We start from the raw sequence: 20,595 nt of genomic DNA, 5'->3' as shown, positions 1-20,595 counted from the left end.
TCCGCCGCTGAAAAAAATGTATATAATTATAATTTTACTATAATTTTGCATTATTCCTTGATTCTCTGGTGATCCTCTCATTCCACATAACGTTTAACGGATCGCTGATCATGGAGGAGCCGCGTCAATGACGAGCTCTACAAGCTGAACACACCGTCAGTGGATTAGACTCGTCAGATTCCTGGGTAGCTGGACACTTTATGAAAATGACACTGGACAACTCAGTCCGCAAAGTCCGTTTAGGTCGCCCACATAGACAGGGAAGGTGTGGTAGACCTAAATTGAGATGGAGCGATGGCGTTCATGCCACAAGGGCCGGAATAATGGATTGGCAGATGACGGCGCCCGTCCGTGAGCGGTTTAGAGGCTTCTCCTGCAGCAGACTCAAGATACGTAAGTAACACACATTCCGTTTGCTAGTTAATATAGGTTTATTTTGTGTTTTTTTGTAGCACATAGCACAGTTCATATGTTGTGTATAGATATACAGTTAATGTAGTCCAGACCTCTTAACAATAAGCTAATAATTTAGAAGCAAAATCAAACGTTTGCCAACAATCTAACAGTCAGTTTACGCGGCGGGACAACCAATAATTTGACGGGGGAGGTGGGGAGAAATAGGGCGCGGCTTAGAACCATAAATAAAATATCGTGACAAATAAATAATTAAAATCGTCAGTTAAAAAAAAAATAAGCACACATACACACCTCAAAACGTCCCGGCATCACCATGGGAGCTGGGAGATTGGGTTTAAATGCAAGAACAGTAACTCAAGACAAATCTTGCCGTGTTTTTTGCAGAACTAATTACAGCGTTTTCTTGTGGTCTTTTTTTATACAATTCGAATGTGAGCTACACGCATACACACAGTTTTGTTTTCTTCACCTCTCGCATACTGTTTTGTTTCCTTAATGTTTAAACACAAATACAGACGGTAATCACTTGCTTTCCTTTCTTTCTAATCTTTTTTTGTTGTTGTTGTTGTTGTATGCTCATCATCCTATCATCGATCGAATGTTTCGTCCAATCTATCAAGTTGTGTGGATTTGGAATCGAGTTTTTTTTTGTTTATTTTTCAGCAGGGTTTGCCTAATGCAAATGCTTGTCCAGACTACCAGTCGCGGGACACAGTCGGGGTGTTTGCTACGTACCACACAGTCGAAATAGATGATGTTGTTCGATGCGAAATAAGTGAAATACTTTAATAAGTTAAGAATCGGTGTGTGTTTGTGTGTGTGTGTGTGGGTGTGTGTGGGTGTGTGTGTGTGTGTGTGTATGTGTGTGAGTGTGTATTATCCAATACTTCTTCGTACAAAGCTTTTATTTTTAAGGGTGATTGTTTGTTAATGAGTTTACGTTCGTAATCGGATTCCGTCTGCGTTCCGAATAGTAGTGCTACATTGTTCGCTATAAAAAAAACCGGCCCTCTGCATGTATATGTATACCTCCTACGTATATGATACATTGCACCGTATGCTGCGATCCTGTCGGATGTCGGATGGGAGCGAGTTCCGGCCGAACCTTCCGGAATGTAGTGGCGCGTGATGTAATGCTATAGCAGAGCGAATGATCACACTGTACTGCGTGGCGTGTGTGCAACGTGTGCAAAGGAGTTGAGATCGCATCGAAGTGGCCATTCGTGCTGCTGCGTATTCGAAAGCTCCCCGGGGGTGAAGGAACCATAGCCAGTATGCTACCCCACATTCTAAGCTCTGGCCTGTTCGACTCGTTCGAGAGCGCTCGTTTTAGGGCGTTCGTGTCTTGCGCGAAAGCTTTTCAAAGTTCAGTTTCTGCAGTTGTGCCGGGCATGCGTTAATGTGTGTTTTTGCGCTAATTTCCTTTCCGATCACTCTGTTTTTTGCTGCCGATGCCGCTCCCTGCTTCTCTGTGCCGGTTTTATCACCCTATCTGGTGATATGCTCCACATGAACCACACGTTACTGAACATATACGTTAGCCGGCCACCGGTCAGGTGGTGTCCGGTAATGAGTTAACATATCACGGGGCCTGATGGTGACGGGTGTGAGATGCTTGAAGATCTTTGCTGCTTTATTTTTTTGTTGTTTTGCTTTGTTTTCTTTTGTTTTAAATATAATTGCACATGTGTTACGCGGGATGGTTACCAGTACGATAGTGGTGTTGAAAATGTGGGTTTTCGATAAAGGTTAGCGTTAATTTGAACTATGTGGCACTGGTATATAGTACGGAGTTTTTGTAATAATTCGAACGATCCTGGAGCGGTCCTTTCACCTCGCCTTCCGTTGCCTGCTGGCGTGCCTTCCGCTCGAGTTCCAGCTCTTGGGCGAGGGATTCTGTAAGAAAACAGGGGAAACAAAGCAGGGCGAAATCAGTTCAACTGTACCTCACCCGTATGTATACATATATATATATTTATTTATCATACACATCCAAACCACACAGTCTCGGCCGGAAAAATAAAAGTCATGCTAGCATCATTTCGGGTAACGAATATGCAAACACATCGTCCCCTACACCCCCCAAACACACAAGATATTCTTTGGTGAAATTAGGTTCGTTTTTCCTTCTCCCTGATGTTTCATTCCGCGTTAACCGCACTACCATTCCAATGCCCGGAAGGTTCTCAGTGCAGTAAACTACCCTCCAAAAAAAAAGCCGGCGGCAGAATATACCTTCGCTTCATTTCCTAAAACGCTTCTGCTACGATTATCGCCTGGAGAATTAAACCTGATTTGCAGGCAAGTTTTCCTGGACGGCAAGGTGACGCGCGAATGTCACCCCTTGGGGGGTGGGGATGTGAGGGTGCCCAACCACACCACCAACCAGCACAAAACACATTGCGACATTGTGCGCGACGTGAAATCCTGTTGTAAATCCGAACCAAAGCCACTCGCCGTTTGTTGGGCTGTTTGGCAGATGATAGCTCCCCTAGCGCAACTTTAACTACGGGGCCCTTTCGGGGTGGGCAAACGGAAATGCTAACCCCCAAACAAAAGCCATGCCACCTACCTACCCGTGGCAAGTATTAAGAAATTAAAAACGCAAAAAAAGCCCCCGAATAGCGTCACTTTCGTCACTCGAGGCAACCGGCGGTATTGTGGATGCTTGGATCAAAAAAAACTTCCACCCAATTGCACTACCGAGTAGATCTTCCACTCAAGGCGGTATGATTCCGGGGACGATTTTCCCGGGGACACCTGTGCAATCAACAGGGCTAAAGTGTGCGTGTCTCTCTCGCGCACAATGAAACCATTCTGCTGACACGCGGAATCGCAACCCGAAGTAAATGGATCATCTCCGTAGCGTAGCGTGAAATTGAATCAACGGTTCCTTTTCTTTTTTTTTCTTGTATTTTTGCTCTGTTTATGATGTCTCACTTGCCCCCACCTCCACATACAGTTGCCTCGCTCGCTCGTTGAGCTACTTTGATCGAGCCCCCGAAAAACGTTTGTTTGGCATAAAAATTGCGTCCCAAACGGGTAGCAAAAAGACGTTTGCTTTTCTTCTGCACCATTTTCACTTCGGCCATATCTTTCGGCTCGGGATTTTTCCTTCACGGTTGTTTTGCGATTTCCTTTTTTTTTTTTTTTGCTTCGTCCTTTCTTTAATGCTGGCCTCGCCTAAGCCTTGCGGCACAGGCGCCGCATGTGATTTGGGCTGGATGTGTTTTTTTTTTCTTCGCTTCTTTCACTGTAACTTATCCACGGAAAATAAAAGGATACACCGGCATTAGGCAGAGAATACTCTTGCCTCCCGTACTTAGAAATGCATGAATTTACGTTTGGCGTACAGATCGGGCAGCTTTTCACTTCTCCCGCTCCGGGGACAAACAACCGTGTCCCCTTTCCTGAGTGGTGCGTGTGCCAGGCACCAAAAAATATTTTCATGCCGAAAGCGAACCATTTCCCTTTATCCCCGATGCTTCTTAGCCAAAAAAAAACCCTCCCCCCCTCCGTACCTGCCCTTTTGATCCCACCCTCCCCCTCCTAGTGGTCCGTCCCGGTTCGAGCCCGTCATCGTCAACCATAACCATTATCTGAATATAATAACATAACGCTGACTCTCACACTCACTCACTCACTCACAAAAGAAGAAGAAAAGGAAGAAGAAGCAGGAGGAGAAAAAAAAGTGAATAAATTGGATTATGTTTATGAAAAAACATTTAATACAAATACAACCGAGCGAGCGAGTGGAAAAAGGTAATGAAACCTGGGGAGAATATAAGCGCGCCCAAGTACACAAGTACGATGCGTACCGCGCAAAATAAAATGAATAAAAAGGAAGAAGCGAAAGCGCACATTTGAAGTACTTGCCGTTTTCTTTTTTATTTTCGTTTAACAAAAAGCAACTGGAGCTAGGAAAAGAAAAGTCACAAAAGACGCACATTCCCCGCTACTTGTGGAGGAAAGTGGCAGCAGCGAAGAAAACGGAAAAGGAAACCAGAAAGAAACATTTATGGTTGCATGTAACTTTAACGGCAACAAAACAGCCTACCACGTTGCCTACCACCCCTCCCCCCTTCCCCCCGGTGGCCCAGTAACCAGACCAACAAAACCCCGGGTACCAATTTGCTTTGTTTTACTTTTAATATATATTTAAATTTTTCATCGACATGAAAATGTTTCCGCTTCCACTCCGTATGTTGTGTGTGTCAACGCGGGTTTGGTTAACCTTCCTGCCTGCCGCGCCCTGGAGAAGCCTTGAAGGCAAACGCTACTTTTGCAGCACAACTTTGCCCCGACAAACCCCGAGAAGTGAGCGAAAAACTCCGGTGAAAGTGGCAAGCGGGCCACTTCGCCCGCCCAAAGACAAAAAAACCGATTAGTGCGCGTTTCGGTCTGGCCAAAAGGACCGGGTTTTCCGTTCCGTTCGCGACCGAAGGGGAAACTGTGCGGAGCGAAATAAAATAAATAGATTGATGTAAAATTGCAAAATGATTATGAAAATGGATCTAACTTCGTTACGGGCGTTACGATTGACATCATTATTGTCATCATTTGTATCGAAGCGAACGGCGGCCCCGCGGTGCGTCTTTTATGCTCGTTCGGCTTTCCCTCGCTTTCGGCTTTTGGGTTTCCACCATTCTGGCAACCATCTTAAGGGCCACTTTTGAGCTCTATTTGCGCTCTTTAGTAGCTGGTGAAGGGAGCGCTAAGCGGGGCCGGAGCGACCAAACATCAATTGCACGGTTCGGCGGCTTTCAATAGCGCTGATAATGCAATTTGAGCGAAATTTTATGAATGCATGAACCATTTGCATATCGAATGTCGCCCTTCCGGGGGGTTTCCCTTTTTTTTTTTCTTTTTCTTTTGGTCGTTCCGGGGGGACCTCAATAATTCAACACGCTTTAACCCCGGCCCAACTCCCACAATTACTCACCGGAATAATTCTGCCAGAAGGCCCCGGTCGCCATGATGTCGAGGCCGGAATAGTTCCACGATTTACCTTCGCTGATCGGCGGCTGGGATGGTGACACCTCCTGGCTCGGGCGTGACGATGACGAATGGTTCGGTGCGGGACTTTCCTCCTTCGAGTAGCGCTCGGATGAGGACGCGCGGCGTTCGCGTTCCGCCTCGATCCGATGCCTATCGGCACGCAACGATTCCTCGATAGTGCCCCGGTCGGGCCGGGTCCGGTCCGGTGCACCGGACAGTGTTGCCGCCGCCGATTGCTGAAGATGATGCTCTCGCTCACGTTCCTGTCCTTTATCACGTTGTTCCCGGCGGTCCCGATCACGTTCCCGCTCCTTGTCCCGGTCCTTGTCGCGTTCCGTGTCGCGCGTTTCCTTCTCACGCTGCTGCTGATCGGTGCTGATGTTTTCTGCACATCCAAACAAATCATCAAACGGGACGCGAGGAGCCATGGAAAGCGCGCATATCAACCACGGCAGCGTATCGTTGTCACCCCAAAGATAAAAAACAAAACGGCAAGGGTGTCACAAGGGTGTGTGAGTGTGTGCTCAAGCATAATCCCTTCACGTTTACGCTTACCGGCAATGATACGGAGTGCCTCTGCTGGTGCGCCGGATGCCTTGATGATGTCCTCCAGCTGTACGCGTCGCTTCCGCTCGCCATCCAGCCGCTCCTGTATCTGGATGCGCAATCGACGCTCCTTTTTAAATCGCTTTTGGTACAGTGCTTGGGAAAAGAAGGGACCACGGTGAACGGGAAGTTAATATACCGGCACGGCGAATAAACGCTACATCCAATTTGAATAAATCTTCCGTGTAGCCGCGGACAGAAAATTGTGTGATTTATGATGCTAAATCGTTGACGAATTTCATCAATCATTTCATAACGCAACAAAAAAACAAAAGCTGCAGTTAAAACGGAGATAACGACGAACGAGAGACGGATGTGTAATACAGCAAAAGACGATACCCAAACCCAATAGTTCCCGATTTTTTCGGCGAAACAATTAAAGTTTCACTCGCAAGGCAACGAATTCAAACGATATAATCTGACATCGGCGCGGTCCGCGGATGCATCGGCCAAAATGCAAACGGGCATCATAAACGTACCGAGAAGACCCGGCGCATTCCCATCCTGGGTATTATGTCCTTACCTCGTAATCGCTTTTCATCGGCCAACTGACGCTCGAACGAATCCTTCACCTCGCGCTCTCTGATTACGTCCATCTTCAGCTCGGCTGCAGCAGCGCATCGATAAGTAAAAGTGGAAAAAGATAAAAGAAAGAGAGACAGAGAGAGAGAGAGAAAGAGAGAGAGAAAGAAGTGTATAAAAATGGGGAAAATATAATTAAAACTCATCATAACTGTCTCCTTGGTTTTGAGGTTTTTTGCTTGAGGCTTTTGGCTTGGGACCGAAAAGGGTCCCCTCAAGGTCCCCAACTGAACTGAAGGCCACGGTCTGATCGATGGCTGATCGATTGGTCCAACCTTCGCCCCCCCCCCCCCCCCCCCCCCCCTTCCATCAGGGTGTAATAATGTTTTCTAAATCAAATTCTTACTAATCGGAATCATATCGATCAGCGGACAGTAACGATGCCTCCTCCCTAAAACGAAAACCAGGCAAAACCAAAACTCCTTTTGGCAAACTCCTTTATTTCTGCGCCCGAAAATTAACCACAAAGCATAATCGAAAAACTGTACCGCTGGCTGCCTGGAAAATGATAGGTTAATTCGCATAAACATTGCTTTTTACGATAAAAACAACTGACAAAGATCATTATTAGCAAATCAGAGATTGGGGTTTCCTTTCCCTGTGGGATTGGGCTTGAGCCGGGGGAGAGAGGCAGGTGGAAATAAAGAAACACATCCCCCCGCACGGCCCGGCGCAGTAATGCATTTGCAAACGATTTGCCAACGGTTTCCAGAGGGGTGTGGAATGGAATAAAAATAATAAATTGATGTATTTCCCAAAAACGGCCACTTATGCTCACACCGATAGCGATTGGGAAGAAGGGGGGCCGCCGACAACCAAAACCCAAGAAAGGAATTCATCATCTATCCCGCAACGGTGCACCCAAACGGCACAGCACAGAAAGTGGAATTGAAATCAAACATGTGAGCCAGTCGATCTTCCGCTTTTTTGTTGTTGAGTGAGTAGAATTTTTCCCGGTTCCCCACAAGCACTCCTCGATCGTCGCCTAGATCGCGGTGGAGCGAAAACAAGACACCAAACCTAAGGGTCCAACGGATAGGACCCTCACCCAAAATAAAACGAGCCTCCCAGAGGAAGGAGAGAGAAGAACCAAACGAAAACAAAAAAAAAATGCAGCAAAAGGCGCAAAATCGATAACAATTATCTTTAATTATGGACCTATAAAGTGAAATCGTTTATATACATTCATATTACGGGAACGGAACGCATGAATTGTTGATCGATTGGCTGAAACACTGGCCCGGAGAGATGAGCCTGGAGGTCCTGCGCAAGGAGCGCCAGCCAGACTCTCGGGGTCTTTGAGGTAGTATTATTTTGAATATTGAAGACTCAACCCCGGAGACCTCCATCATCTTGACGACTCCAGTGCCGAATTCTTCACTCCGTAGAATGCAGAATCCACGTTGGCCACTAAGCCCTGTTCAGGATTTATCTCCAATCTTCCCGAGTCCATCTCCTCCGCCCAACCATCTCGGTTACGGGCGGAATCGGGCAGGATCGATCACTTGTCGCATTGCGTTATTTGGCCCGTTTTTGAGGGCGATTCGTCGGACTCTCTCTCTCTCTCTCTCCCTCTCCCTGTGTATGTTTGTATGTAATACGATTTTGACAAAATTACCTTTTTCGTAGGACGTCTGTCGCTCCTGCTGTCTGGCATTATCGGCGGCCACCTTTAGCAGCCCCTGGATGTTCCGCAGTAGCGTCTCGGTGGATGATATGTTCGGGTCCGGTCCGGTTGGTACCGCGCCCACAGCGACGCTCGCCGCCAAGCTGGAATAATTCAGCGCCTGCTGCCGGTGCGCCTCGATCTCCGCCGGTATCGGCATGACGGCCGCCACCGGCGAATGCATATCCCGCTCGCAGTCGCTGATGTCTGGAATGATTTGCATTGCGTTACAATTTTTTCGAAAGCATATGGTCCGCGCCGGTCGTCCTACCTTCGTCCTTATCGTTCGGTTCTTCCGTATCGGATATGTTCGCCTCGCTCATATTTTCGTCCTCCTCGTGCACGGACGGTTCCGGTGAGATCGGGTTGCTTCGTTCACTTTGGGGCCTGCTGCCACCGCCAACACCGCCCGCTCCACCGACGCCACCGCCACCGCCAACGCCACCATGATCGCCCACGCCCGACTTGGACAGGTTCAGGGCCGGGCTCTGGCCGTTCGGCGAATCCGTCAGCGGTGGACCTGCGGGAAATGGAAATGGGTATTGAATGTTTGCCGGATTCGATCGTCAAACGTGGCACGCTCTTACCGCTGCCCTGGGAGCTCAGATCGCGCGGTTTGTGGTCAACGTTTGGCGTCCTGTCATCGCCCCGTTCCTCCCGTAGTCTGTCAAACGCCACAACGTCCACAACGGACCGAATGGGAGAGAGAAAAACAAAAAAAACGACTCATATGTAGAACGCACCAATGGAAAGGCACCTCCATACTCGCTCCCCTTTCTTCAAAAAACCCCACGATCGATTTGTACGCGAAAGACAACTGGGCATGAGAACACATTAACATTGTTTAATTTTCAACCCCGATTGCAACGCGATCCCCGCGATCCCCGTTCACAATTACCGTCCCGCTTTTCCCACTGTCCACCGTTTGCTCAGTTGCAGTTCGCGCCGCGCTGTACTCACCTTTCCAGATGCTTCACTATATCCTCGTAGGCAGCTCTGCAATTTTCCCAAATGCCCGTGTGGTGCGACCTGCGAATGAGCAACTGACTGGGTTCATGGGCTTTCGTGGATATACACGACACAACACACCTTGCGATCGCCTCCATACCCGGGATGTTTTGCCCTTTGATGATGGAACCGTCCGGCCGCTGGATGCCGTGCGGGTTGACGCCGGGGCTCATCAGCGGGTGACCGCCGGCCGACGGGTGCGGGTTCATCTGCATGAACGGTATGTGGTTCAGGTGCGTCGGCGGCGCATTGTAACCGTTCGCGAGCAGCGGTGATTTATCCAGCCGGGGCAGATCTAGCGATGGAACCGGGAAGTGGGGGGGGATTAATATTTGTCATCGGTACTGCACGCTGGAATCACGCTTTGAAAGGCTTCATATAAAAACACACGAACGCTTGCTAACCACTGTATGGCGGGTCCACGGGGCAGTCCCGATGGCATTTTTGGGGGGCCCGAAAACTCTTTCATTTATCGATACCCTTGTTGTCCATCATCATTCGCTATCTTGCGCGATTCTTCAAGGGATGCCACACATCCCTTCCCTCCCCCCCCCCTCTCCCCCCCACCTGTAACGCATGGTTCCCCTCACGCTTCGGGGGGCTCTGATGATGGAGCTTTTCATGTATAATCATTTTAAACGTTTCCAGCTGTTATTTATTATTATGTATTCCTTATGCTGCTGCATCTGCAAACCGCGTTTTGCAACCCCCCTTTTCCTCCTCCTCGCTTATCACTCTTTGTTGTGCGACTCTATGCTAAAGCTCGCTCTCTCGCTCGCTCTCTCTCTCCTTCTCTTTTCTTCAAACTCTCTAATGTTTAGCCTGCCAGTCTTTGGCAATATGCGATCGATCCGCGTCCGAAGGTTCCGCCACGGACGGACGGACCGGAGTTTTCCCGATCCGTATGAGTCTCGGCTGGAATGCGTCTGACGTTCTGACCGCTGCAGAAACCGTAAATCTATTAACATAAATATTTTTCATCGGCTAAAATAATAGGTGATACGCTGCACGCTCACCGCCAGCGCCAACATAGCGTCGGAACAATTATTAGCGATTCGTTCACATTTTTTGTTTTGTTTTTTGGTTTCAAAGCTTTTGGCTCCTTTTTCTGTTTACACCTTCAGCGCGCCGCGCACACAAAAATGCGCTACATAGACACACAATTTTTTGATTATGCAAATTATAAGTATGGCAAGCATGAATAAAATATGCGTATTGCTGGTTTTTTTTTTTGGAGAGGCGTTTAGCAACACACCGCGCATATGTCACGTTGGTGCATATACGTAGTTGACTGGCCGTCTGGCAAGATTGCTCGGTGGCCGGTAAATGGTATGCACCTTATTATAAAAAGGGCTGGTGAAACTGCACAATAATGGGCGGTTATTATCAAAATACCTTCGGTGCGAGATATCAACTATGTTGTGCTATCTTAGGCCATCGCTGCAGACACGTTTGCAATAGGTCTGTTGGGATTTCTTGGTCGATTATCGATCGCAGCTTATAATTTTGCATCAGACATCAAGTAACGAGAGCTTTTAGAATGTACTTTAACAACAACAAAAAAGTGTTTAATTCTTCTTAAACTAACTGGCTATCCATAACCGCCGATTCGGGGAAAACGGGACAGCCTTCCGTGGACAGCCAATATTGTTTAAGTTGGCAATTTAAACCTTTCGAGGCGCTTCCCAGGACGACACAGTTTCAACATATATTTTCAATTTCATCATTAGTTACTGTCTGTTGAAATAATATTCTGTACTCTTTGGTTGATTAACTGTTCTAAATCAATACCTTTATTCTTCGTCTTAGAGATTCTAGGAGTAGCTTTAGTTTTAATGAATTTTTAATAATAATATCAATTTTTCATATAAAGCTATCAACATATAAATGTTTTTCAAATAAGCATTTCAGTTAAACTAACTTAAAGTATGTTTTCTTCTTTTTTGTTAAATGTCACAGCAGTTAAAAGTTTAAAAAGAAGCTACTAAACGGAAACATTAAACAGTAACTCAAATGGTAAGGACTCAAAACAAGGCCAAAATAGGGACAGAACAAAGTCGATAACGGAAAGAATAAAGAGCGACATAAAAAGGATCTCGTACTTATCATGCAGTGCTCAACAAGAACTTTCACCTCAAAGAAAATGATCAAGTGAAATATAATACTCCTACAGGACATTTTACAAAAAAAAAATAATTCTTTCGATCTTCAGCAGTTTAGCAAACATGGTTGAAGTTGATAATATAATTCAGCAAACGTTCAAACAGGAATAGCTCATTCTTACCACTGAGGTGTCCATTCTCGTACACAAACTCGCCGTTGTCTAGCCGATGCTTCTTCAGCTGCGGATGGTGCGGCATGTGCGACGTGGGCATGGAAAGTCCTACAGGGCCTCGCTTCGGCGGTCTGCCGGGCCTGGAACTGTGCGATAGCAGAGAGTTACTGGAGTTAAGACTGGGAGATGGTTAGTATAACATTAGACTCGGTTGGAAATTATGTTTGTGTAATGCAAAGAAAAATGGCTAGCCGCCTAGTTTGGACAAGGACAAGTTTCAGCGCAAGTATTCGCGAATGTGTGCAGCAACTTTCCCTCACCGGGAGGGAACGGGGAGGGCATCAACAAACAAAAGAAGGAAGCAAAAAAACCAATGAAATGTTCATCCTAATTTCCAATAGCGTACGTGTTCTGTTCTTTCCGCTTGAAATTGTTTCGACAGTTTTACGCCTAAGAACGCTCCCAACAATTTAATACGCGGGAGATTACCTGCTGCTGCTGCTGCTGCCCAAAATTCACAGCAGATGATAGGTGGAAATTAAAAAGAAAAAGACGTTCCCGCACTGTGTTTGCGTATCCCGCGTGAGCATTCGTGAAAGAACGTGCATTAACAAACGTTGCTAAAATACCACTACTGACGATTTATGATATCGCAATGGCCTGGCCGGCATGGTGCAGGGGAAGCAAAAAAACCAGATGGAGCCGCCGCCGCCGCCGCCCGGGAATGGAGCAATAGCAAGTACTGTGTAATTGTAGGTTGAAAATTGATTTATGCATTTTATTATCTTTATTTTTATTATGCGATTGTGCCCCGCGTGCCGGAATTGTTTCTTCCCGGACCGCGAGCGAGCGAGGGACCTGTGCAAAAGCCTCATCCGTGGTAAGACGCGCTACGCAAAGGGAAAAATAAAACCATTTGTAACTTATCGTATTGCAAAGCCCGCCGTCGTGGTACCGCAGCACCACTCCTCTCGGAAGGGCCGTGATTTATAGTAGAGGTAAAGTAAAATAATAATTATATTTTCTACAAATTAATTTTCAACCATAAATTCTCCATTAGATCCTACCCGATCCTTCCGTACCAGAAAGCCGAAGTCACCCGGCAGTCATCCCTCCAATATCTTCCGTTAATTTTCATCGCTAACCAGCGAGAGGGTGTGTGTGTGTGTGTGTGTAGAGGAACTAAAACACTTTGCTGCTGCAAATTCCAATAATGACAGCTTCCGTCGTACGTTTCGCAAATGATTTCGCGCAAAAGATACGCGCGACGCTGGAAGCCGATAAAGTTTCGCGTCGGTGGGAGTGTGAAAGCAGATAGCATTTAGGGGAAAATGGATATCCTCGATGAGGTCAAACGCCTCGCCGTGGAATGGATGATTCAGTTTCCAGACTGGCGGGGTCCAACTGCTTTAGGGAGCACGTGTGCAACAGTTTTACACACGCAAACAATGCTAAAGATCGCCTCGCGTGCCTTATTCAGCGCTCCCAGTGACATTAAACATCACAAGAGCACAAAAAGGAAGGTAAGTCCAGCAGAAAAAAAAAACACACACACACACACACAAAACCCTGCCTGCACCTGTCGGCCACAAAAGGAAAACCACCCTGCCCCCGTCGCTCTATTTCCACGTGCAGTGTGAGTGTCGTACGCTGGGCGAACGCGAAAACGGATCTGGTGGCTGGTGCTAGCTTGTTTGTAACTCTTCTACATCTACAATTAATGAAATGGCACATTTTTGGAAGGCATACCTCTCAGGTGGCTTTATGGACAAGCATCTGAAATTAAAAAAAAAGAGAGAGAAATCATCCATTCATTGAGTGCAGTTGTAAAACACAAACAAACTAGTTACGGAGGTAGGGGATGGGGGGGGGGGGGCGAGGGGTTTTTTTTTTTAAGTTTTTTTTTTATTTTGAGAGAAAAACAAAACACACACACACACACACACATGAAAAAAGAAACAAAAAACACATTCCTAAACATCACACCAACAACAGCAAACAACGAAAGAGGGAAGTGTGTACAAATCACATATATCACTTGTGTTGGTATACAAGGAATCGGCACAAACTATTCAAAAAATGTGTCGGATCGCAGACACACACGGGAACAGAAAGAAAAACCACACACCGATCAGCAATCGGGCGATCGAGCCCTCCAACACGCAACACGCAACACGAGCTGGAACACGCACCGGTCCGTTGAATGGGTGGTAGCGAAAACATTAGGATCATAACTGCCCCTTACGAATTGGTAGCACAACAGGACAGGAACTGTTTTAGCGATCCAAACCGAACCACGCGGGAAACCGCGCAAAAAGGTGCCAAAACCGCACAGCTCGTGCAACTCCACAAAGGGGGTTTTGTGGCCGCAATTGCGGTTTTGCATAGCCCAAGCGACTGCGCCAGAAAAACGCGCCAGAATGCGCCTCGTACCCGCCCGCCCGATGTTGGCTCTTATCTGCCGAGATCCGATTACACACAAATGGATTCTTCCGCCCGGCAGTTCGGCAGTCCGTTTGTGTCCCCTTTTCTTCGCTCTCTCCCAGGGATAGCTCTCTCTCTCCCCCTTGTGACGCGCTTTTCCTTTTCATCCCCTTTTTTCCCATCGCTTGACATCGCTTCCCTTCTGCGTGGACGTCCGCCTCCGCCAAACAACCCCGACAAACGAGGGGTACCAGCAACCGACAAGCAAGCGACAAAACAGGTTATGGACAAACTGTTGTTCAGCATCAATTCGCAATAAAACACACGCGGGGAATAAAAAAAAAATCCCCGGAACGACGACAACAACAATGATGACTGTAGCACCGTAATGTTAAACGATTCTTTGTCAGATCCGCTCGCCTTTTCCAACAGGGCACTCCAGATGCGAGATTGTTTGTTTCCACCTCTTCCCCCGGGGCCCCGGGTTCGTTGCCTAAATGGCCCAATACCATCGTCACCCTTCCGTGGCGTAATAGAATTAGCTTCTAATGCGGGAAAGTCGTGGGGAAAGCCTCGAAAGCAACACTCGACGATCCGTTCGAACTGGCCCCTCATTACGGTTGCGGTTGTACGGAGGGGGACACTACGACACTTCTCTACGAACATCGAACATGATTTCGAATTGTGTGCGTGTGTGTGCAATTTCCACGAGCGATAGACAAACATCACGTATCGGTAATGTGTTGCGTACCGCACTATTGTTTATTGTTTTGATGAGGCGCCGAGACTTGTTTAGCGAGTTTGGAAGTCATGGCGGATTTGATTTACTTCGGGACACATTCCACCTCGCATATTCTGCCCGGTTGATATAAAAGAAGCTGTCGAACTTATGCTTTACATGCCCAATATCGCAGCCAGTTCCATGACAACACTACATCACCGCCATCACATGTTGTTTGTACGCTGTAAGATGCTTGACTTATTACATCAAGTAATTTCATCCATATCAATTGAAATAAATTTCCCCCGTTTTACCATTTACCTTCACAATCGCGAAACCTTGTTGAGAATATTCCTGGGTGCATCATAAATAAAAGTGTCTACCACCACACGGCGTACACGGGGTGGTACATGCGCTGGCAATGGCACCGTCCTGCGTAATATGGTCTGTTGTACGGTGTACGAACGATCGTCTACGGTCTACAAAACTGTCCGATTTTTAAGGAATATATTATTTGACCAATTATATGCAACGAATTGAAATGAAACACGTCAAGCGCAACGTGTAACGAAGGTGGAAAGGTGTTAGCATGAAGAGAAGGCATTAAATTTATATATATATATCCACGTATGTACGCGGGCCCAGAGCCTAGCAAATTCACATTTTGCACACAACAGAACAATTAGCGTTAAATTTCTCTTGTTGGTACACGGGGTCCCCCTTCCCACCCAACCCCAATCAACCCTTCCCCCCGAAAGACATGCTGTTGCTGTATGCATCATGTACCAGGGTTGCAAAACTTCGTGCCAAACCCTTGTTAAAGGGAGAACCCATTTTCATAACCTTTCCCGACTTAAATACGCTTGTTGAATTACGTCCAAGATTAATTGAGATAATATAATAAAGGAAACTCACCAATCATGTCTAGCATGCCAACCGATCTGCATAAGACCGATGGACAGATTGAGCGGAGCAGAACCGGTGCGGCTGCGAAACGGCACCTTATCATGTTTGGCTGCCTGTGCTTCCTTACCGTGTGCGCAAATTGGCGAATTCTAATAGGACTCTGTCTGCGATAAGGTTCACAGCCATACGCTCCATCTCCGCGTACTGCGTATGTTAAGTAATCTGTTCGACAAACCCGTGTGCAGGGCACTTGATTAACTTTAAGTATCTGCCTTTTATGCTGATTACCATTACTATTTCATACCATTTTTATATTTTAATTTGTGATTTTCAACATTTTGTTTCGCGTAAAGATCATAACGTATACCGTGCACCGAAGCCCCGTATGAGCGTTTCTGTTGGTTACACCTTGCGGTTTTGTGAGCAAAAATATTGTTTTGTTTCTCGCTGATTTATTTTCACACTACGTTTTATGTGCCGCTTGTTGTGTGTGTGTGTTTTTTTTTTTTGTTTTCTTTTCCTCAATGAAACAACATTGAACGTTTTGGAACATTTTTTTCCACTCCCCCCCCAACCCCTTTCCACTTTCTTCAAACCGAACCACGGTCACGGTTATTCAAATCTCTGTACCGAAAAAGCACAATGTATCACACTTTACGCACAAAACGAGACGGCAAAACCCCGTGCGCACCTAACGACAAGGCGGCAATTAACTATCCATCGACGCCACAAATATCCATTACGATTCGTCGAACTTAGGATCATTAAAATAAGGCATTCCGATGCAAACCCCCCATTCTGCACCAGCCAGTGGTGGTGGTGGTGGTGGTGGTGGTGCGCGACGCCTGCTTCGATGCTCGAAATCACTGATTACCATTTCTTTGGCCGCGCTTGGTGCCCGTACACACACGGTAGTGACTCGGTTTAATTACAATCCGAACCTTTTAAATTAACTGGAACTAATGCCTAAATTTGAAGCGAAGATTTCAATCAGCACTGTTATTGCGCCGGAGAAACACAGAAGGTTTTACTCGTCTGTGTTGTTTTTTTTGCTGCTGCTGTTGTTCTTCCTTTCCGCTCAGGATTTACGACTGACAGTAGTCGTAATTTAGGAATGGTTGTGCCGTTCATTACAGTGTCGATTCAAACGAAAATCCATCAATCATATCTTCCGTTGCTTAACGGCAGGTTAAGGATAATTACACAATGTATGCTAGGAGAGATGAAACTCTCTTCCCGTACGCGGCCAGCTAGCTGTGGCGCATCTTGCAACTTTGCAAGATTCGTACGTGAACCGTGAGCACACTCGCGGACCATTTGCTTCCCTTCCGCTCCCACCCGGCGAAACACAATTTCTCGCGAAGGCAGGTCCCACACCGGCTCTTAGGCTTGTTTTGCCACCACACATCACAGAAGCAATAAAACTCCATTTCCTGCCTAGCCTTCGGTATTACCCGTACCACACCTTTACATTGCCTTTACATTTCGATATCAGTTACCACTGGAAGATAGGATTTTAAAATTACTACGCTACGAAACCCACCCCTTCGCACCAACCGGCCAGCACCAACATCCAGTGCCAGAGGGAACACGCTTGTTACACACTTCCCCGTGCCACGATGCACCACCCAACGCTCCAGCTACAGCGCGATCACGACTCCGTTTTCATTTTCTCCCGCTGAATGTGATCAACAGTGATCAATCGTTCGCTGGTGCCTTCACCGCGCATTCCAACCGCACCGCAGATCACCCAAAGGCTTACGTCCTTATCGTTGTCGTCATTTTCGTCACAATTACCTAGGCACCGAACGGGTTACGGGGCGATGCACCAATCAAATGGGATCAGCTTCCAGCGGACAATCTTTTAAATGTTTCACCCTTACTGTTGCAATGCCACCGCCCAAAATTGGGGCGCGAATATGAAAAAAAAAACCCCGTCGGAATGAGTTTTCCGGTGTAAGTTTGTTGCAGTTACAAAATGATTACAAGAAGCAGCCACACACACAACAAAAAAGCCTGACTGTCCTCCACTTCTACCACCATCCACCCGGTAGACCGCAAAACTATTTTGAGGTTTTGCAATCCGTTCCCAAAAAAAATACCCCGGTGTCCACGTAGGGCAACTGTTTTTTCCCCCTTTTTGCTCGGCCGCACGCACAACCCGCCGTGGTGTTGCACGGTGGGAAGCAACTGGTTCCCTGGATGGTTTCCTACGGTGCACAAACAAGGGATTAAAAGATAGAAGATTTTGCGCTTCAATGAGTTTCACCTTCCGTGGAGTTATAGTTACCAATTCGGTTGTATGTTGGTTTTTTTTTTGTTTTGGGTTGTTGTGTTCTATAATTCTATACTAGACAGATTCCATCGAAGGACTTGTAATTGAAAAAGTTGAATCTCGCTGTTCGAAGAGTAGGCATTGGGAGCACATACAGTTGCATTTTTAGCCTATTTTTCCCCTCCTAATAAGGGGTTCTTCTTAGCTCTTTTTTTATTATTAATTATGAGTTTGTTCGATGAATTGTTGAGATGTTTAGCATAGCAAGTTCGAAAAAAAAGGAATCTTATTTTCTATAGGTTCAAACACTTTGTTGTCCGTCGCTCCGATATCAAGCACTATAACTTTATTGTATATGAATGCGGATCTTCTTTGACTATTGTAAAGATAAAATATTAATTGTGTTTCAGCTTTCAAAATATCCATCGATCGCTATTGAAAGCTTCGAATAGCATTTGGAGACTTATTTGGAATGCCTTTTGATCGCAATCAGAAGTATGCGCGATTAGAAATGCGAAATATTCTTATATGCTTTTCGATCGATATATTTTTTGCATATCTTATTCTTATATTAGAAAATATTTTCCATAACGTTTTGATGGCATTGCTGCACATGGAATTGGTACCGTGTCTCCAACCAAGATCTGACTTTTGAGAATAATTGCAGACGGTCATTTCGATGTCCAAATATTGCGGCACGACCCCCAACATCCCCGATCCATGTAAGGCATAAGATCTGATCGCATTGTATAATGGGTACATGTGACTTTCTCTTCAAATTTGACCAAAAATCCCACCCAAGAAAATCCTTGAAGTTTCACGTCTAACATGCACACACAAACAAAGAAAAACGAAATAGTCTATAAGCATCGACATTTTAAAACACCTACGACATTGACGACATTTCAACTTCATGCAGACGAGAAAGAAATGTATTCTTCACAGTAAATCGTAAATCTATTGCTTCACTAGGCGCATACGAAACTTCTAGCTGCTATACTGCTGTCACGTAACTTGCCATTGTCTACCGAAAACGAAACGAAATCATACAAGACACTAAACGTGTACGGATGGCATGCTATCTATACGGTTTATCAGCGGTGGGCTATACATATACGTGTGCATAATATAGTGCCACTGCCCACGGTGATGGGCCGGCCGTGCAACACTCACCTTGCCGTGGTGCAGTCCCTGTACAGGACGTCAAAGTCCTTGCAGGACAGCAGCTTGCAGCGGTTAACGCCCGGTTGGATGGCGCCGAGCCCGCGCAGTATTCGAACCTGCTCGACGTTGCACACGAGCGGCACAATGTCCAGCCGCTTCAGCTTGGTATAGACGGTGTGCAGGCCACCGACGAGATGTTTCAGAAACAGCTCGAACGCCTGCGGAAGACATAGCATCGTTTCACCCTGTATCATGAAGGCAGCTACCTTCTGGCCCCGGTAGTCGACCAGCTTGCACTCGTTGGCCGTGGGATCAGAACTGGATATCGGCGGTGGACTGTTGTACGATCGCGGCGGCACATGATGGTGGGCCGCGGCCATCAGATCGAGTGGACTAGCATGATGCATGAAGGAGTTCAGCAGGCCCAGCCCGTGCGGTGGCAGGTGCGACAGGTTCTGGGCCATCCTCGGTGGCATCCCGACCATGCCCGCCATGCTGGACGGTGTCGAAACGTGCGGCGGGCTCAGTGGGTGCGCCATGTGGCCCATCATCTGGGCCTGGGCACTGACGCTCAGCGGACTAGACGAAAGTTGGCGGCCACCGTGGTGATTGCTCAGCGGCCCGTTATTACTGCCACCGCTGTGGCTGTTGTGCACCGGGCTGACGGGCGTCGGTGTACGCGTTTTGTCTAACGGATGCTGATGGCTGCTGCTACCATTGTGGTTGTGCTGTATCGGGGACGAAATGTGTCGGCCCCGGGAATCGTTTGACGAAGCGATACTGTGATCGCTAGCCGTGGACGCAGTATCCATTGCGGAATCCATCACTCGATCGATCGCAACGATCATTCACACTTATCACACGTACGCGCACACGCTCACACACACGCACACACGAGCGCGCACACACACGCACACAAAGGCTTCACTAAACACTACAAATCTTCACCTCAAAGCACTTGCAAGAAAATCAAAGCACCTCGCACAAAAGCTCGCTACAAAATCGTCAGAAATACACCCAATAATACACGGAAACTTTCAGCATCATTTTTCACGTCAAGTGCGGGCACGGAATGAGCTGCAAAACTACCGCACCGAGCAGTGGACAAACTGCGGACATCCTTTTCACCAAAAACGCACCAAACGTAAAAATACGCACCGAGAAATACGCTCCAAAAGCACGGCAGAACCGCAAGTTCAGACACCCGACGCCACGAAAAAAGTACCTGACACTGTATGCCGCTGCCACAACTAGGTAACTAATCAACGCGCAAACACACGACAGTAATCCTTGTCCCAACCAAAACCAAACTAACGCACGTAACCCAAACGCAAACGCACAAACGAACGAACGGGGTGTACAAGCGATCGACGGCACCCGCCAAGGCGAATTGGCCCTTTTGCCGTGGCCACTTATGCAGCGGACAATCTTCGACCCGATTCCCGTTTGGATGCGATCTTTCTTGCTCTCCGCTTCTTCTCCAATTCTCTGGCTTTAAGCAAACGCAAACGGGCTGCTGGACGGGCCTTTACCCGTACACGGGTCGACCTGGA

General features: G+C 47.0%; 1 protein-coding gene across 1 annotated transcript; it reads right to left on the bottom strand.

Moving 5' to 3' along the window:
* Positions 1-889: 889 nt before the first annotated feature.
* Positions 890-19,866, bottom strand: LOC128305614 (dachshund homolog 2). Its single transcript, XM_053043151.1, has 12 exons — positions 19,052-19,866; positions 13,302-13,328; positions 11,562-11,731; positions 9,359-9,572; positions 9,230-9,298; positions 8,857-8,933; positions 8,541-8,789; positions 8,222-8,476; positions 6,545-6,628; positions 5,971-6,117; positions 5,360-5,800; positions 890-2,313 (listed from the first exon to the last, which is right to left on the bottom strand). The coding sequence occupies exons 1-12, from the start codon at positions 19,864-19,866 to the stop codon at positions 2,183-2,185; spliced, it is 2,679 nt and encodes an 892-aa protein (XP_052899111.1). The 3' UTR covers positions 890-2,182.
* Between the last annotated feature and the right edge of the window lie 729 nt (positions 19,867-20,595).

Source organism: Anopheles moucheti, chromosome 3 (assembly GCF_943734755.1).
Source record: "Anopheles moucheti chromosome 3, idAnoMoucSN_F20_07, whole genome shotgun sequence".
NCBI classification, from domain to species: domain Eukaryota; kingdom Metazoa; phylum Arthropoda; class Insecta; order Diptera; family Culicidae; genus Anopheles; species Anopheles moucheti.
Note: the sequence above shows the minus strand (reverse complement) of the source record. Positions and strands in the feature narration are given on the sequence as shown.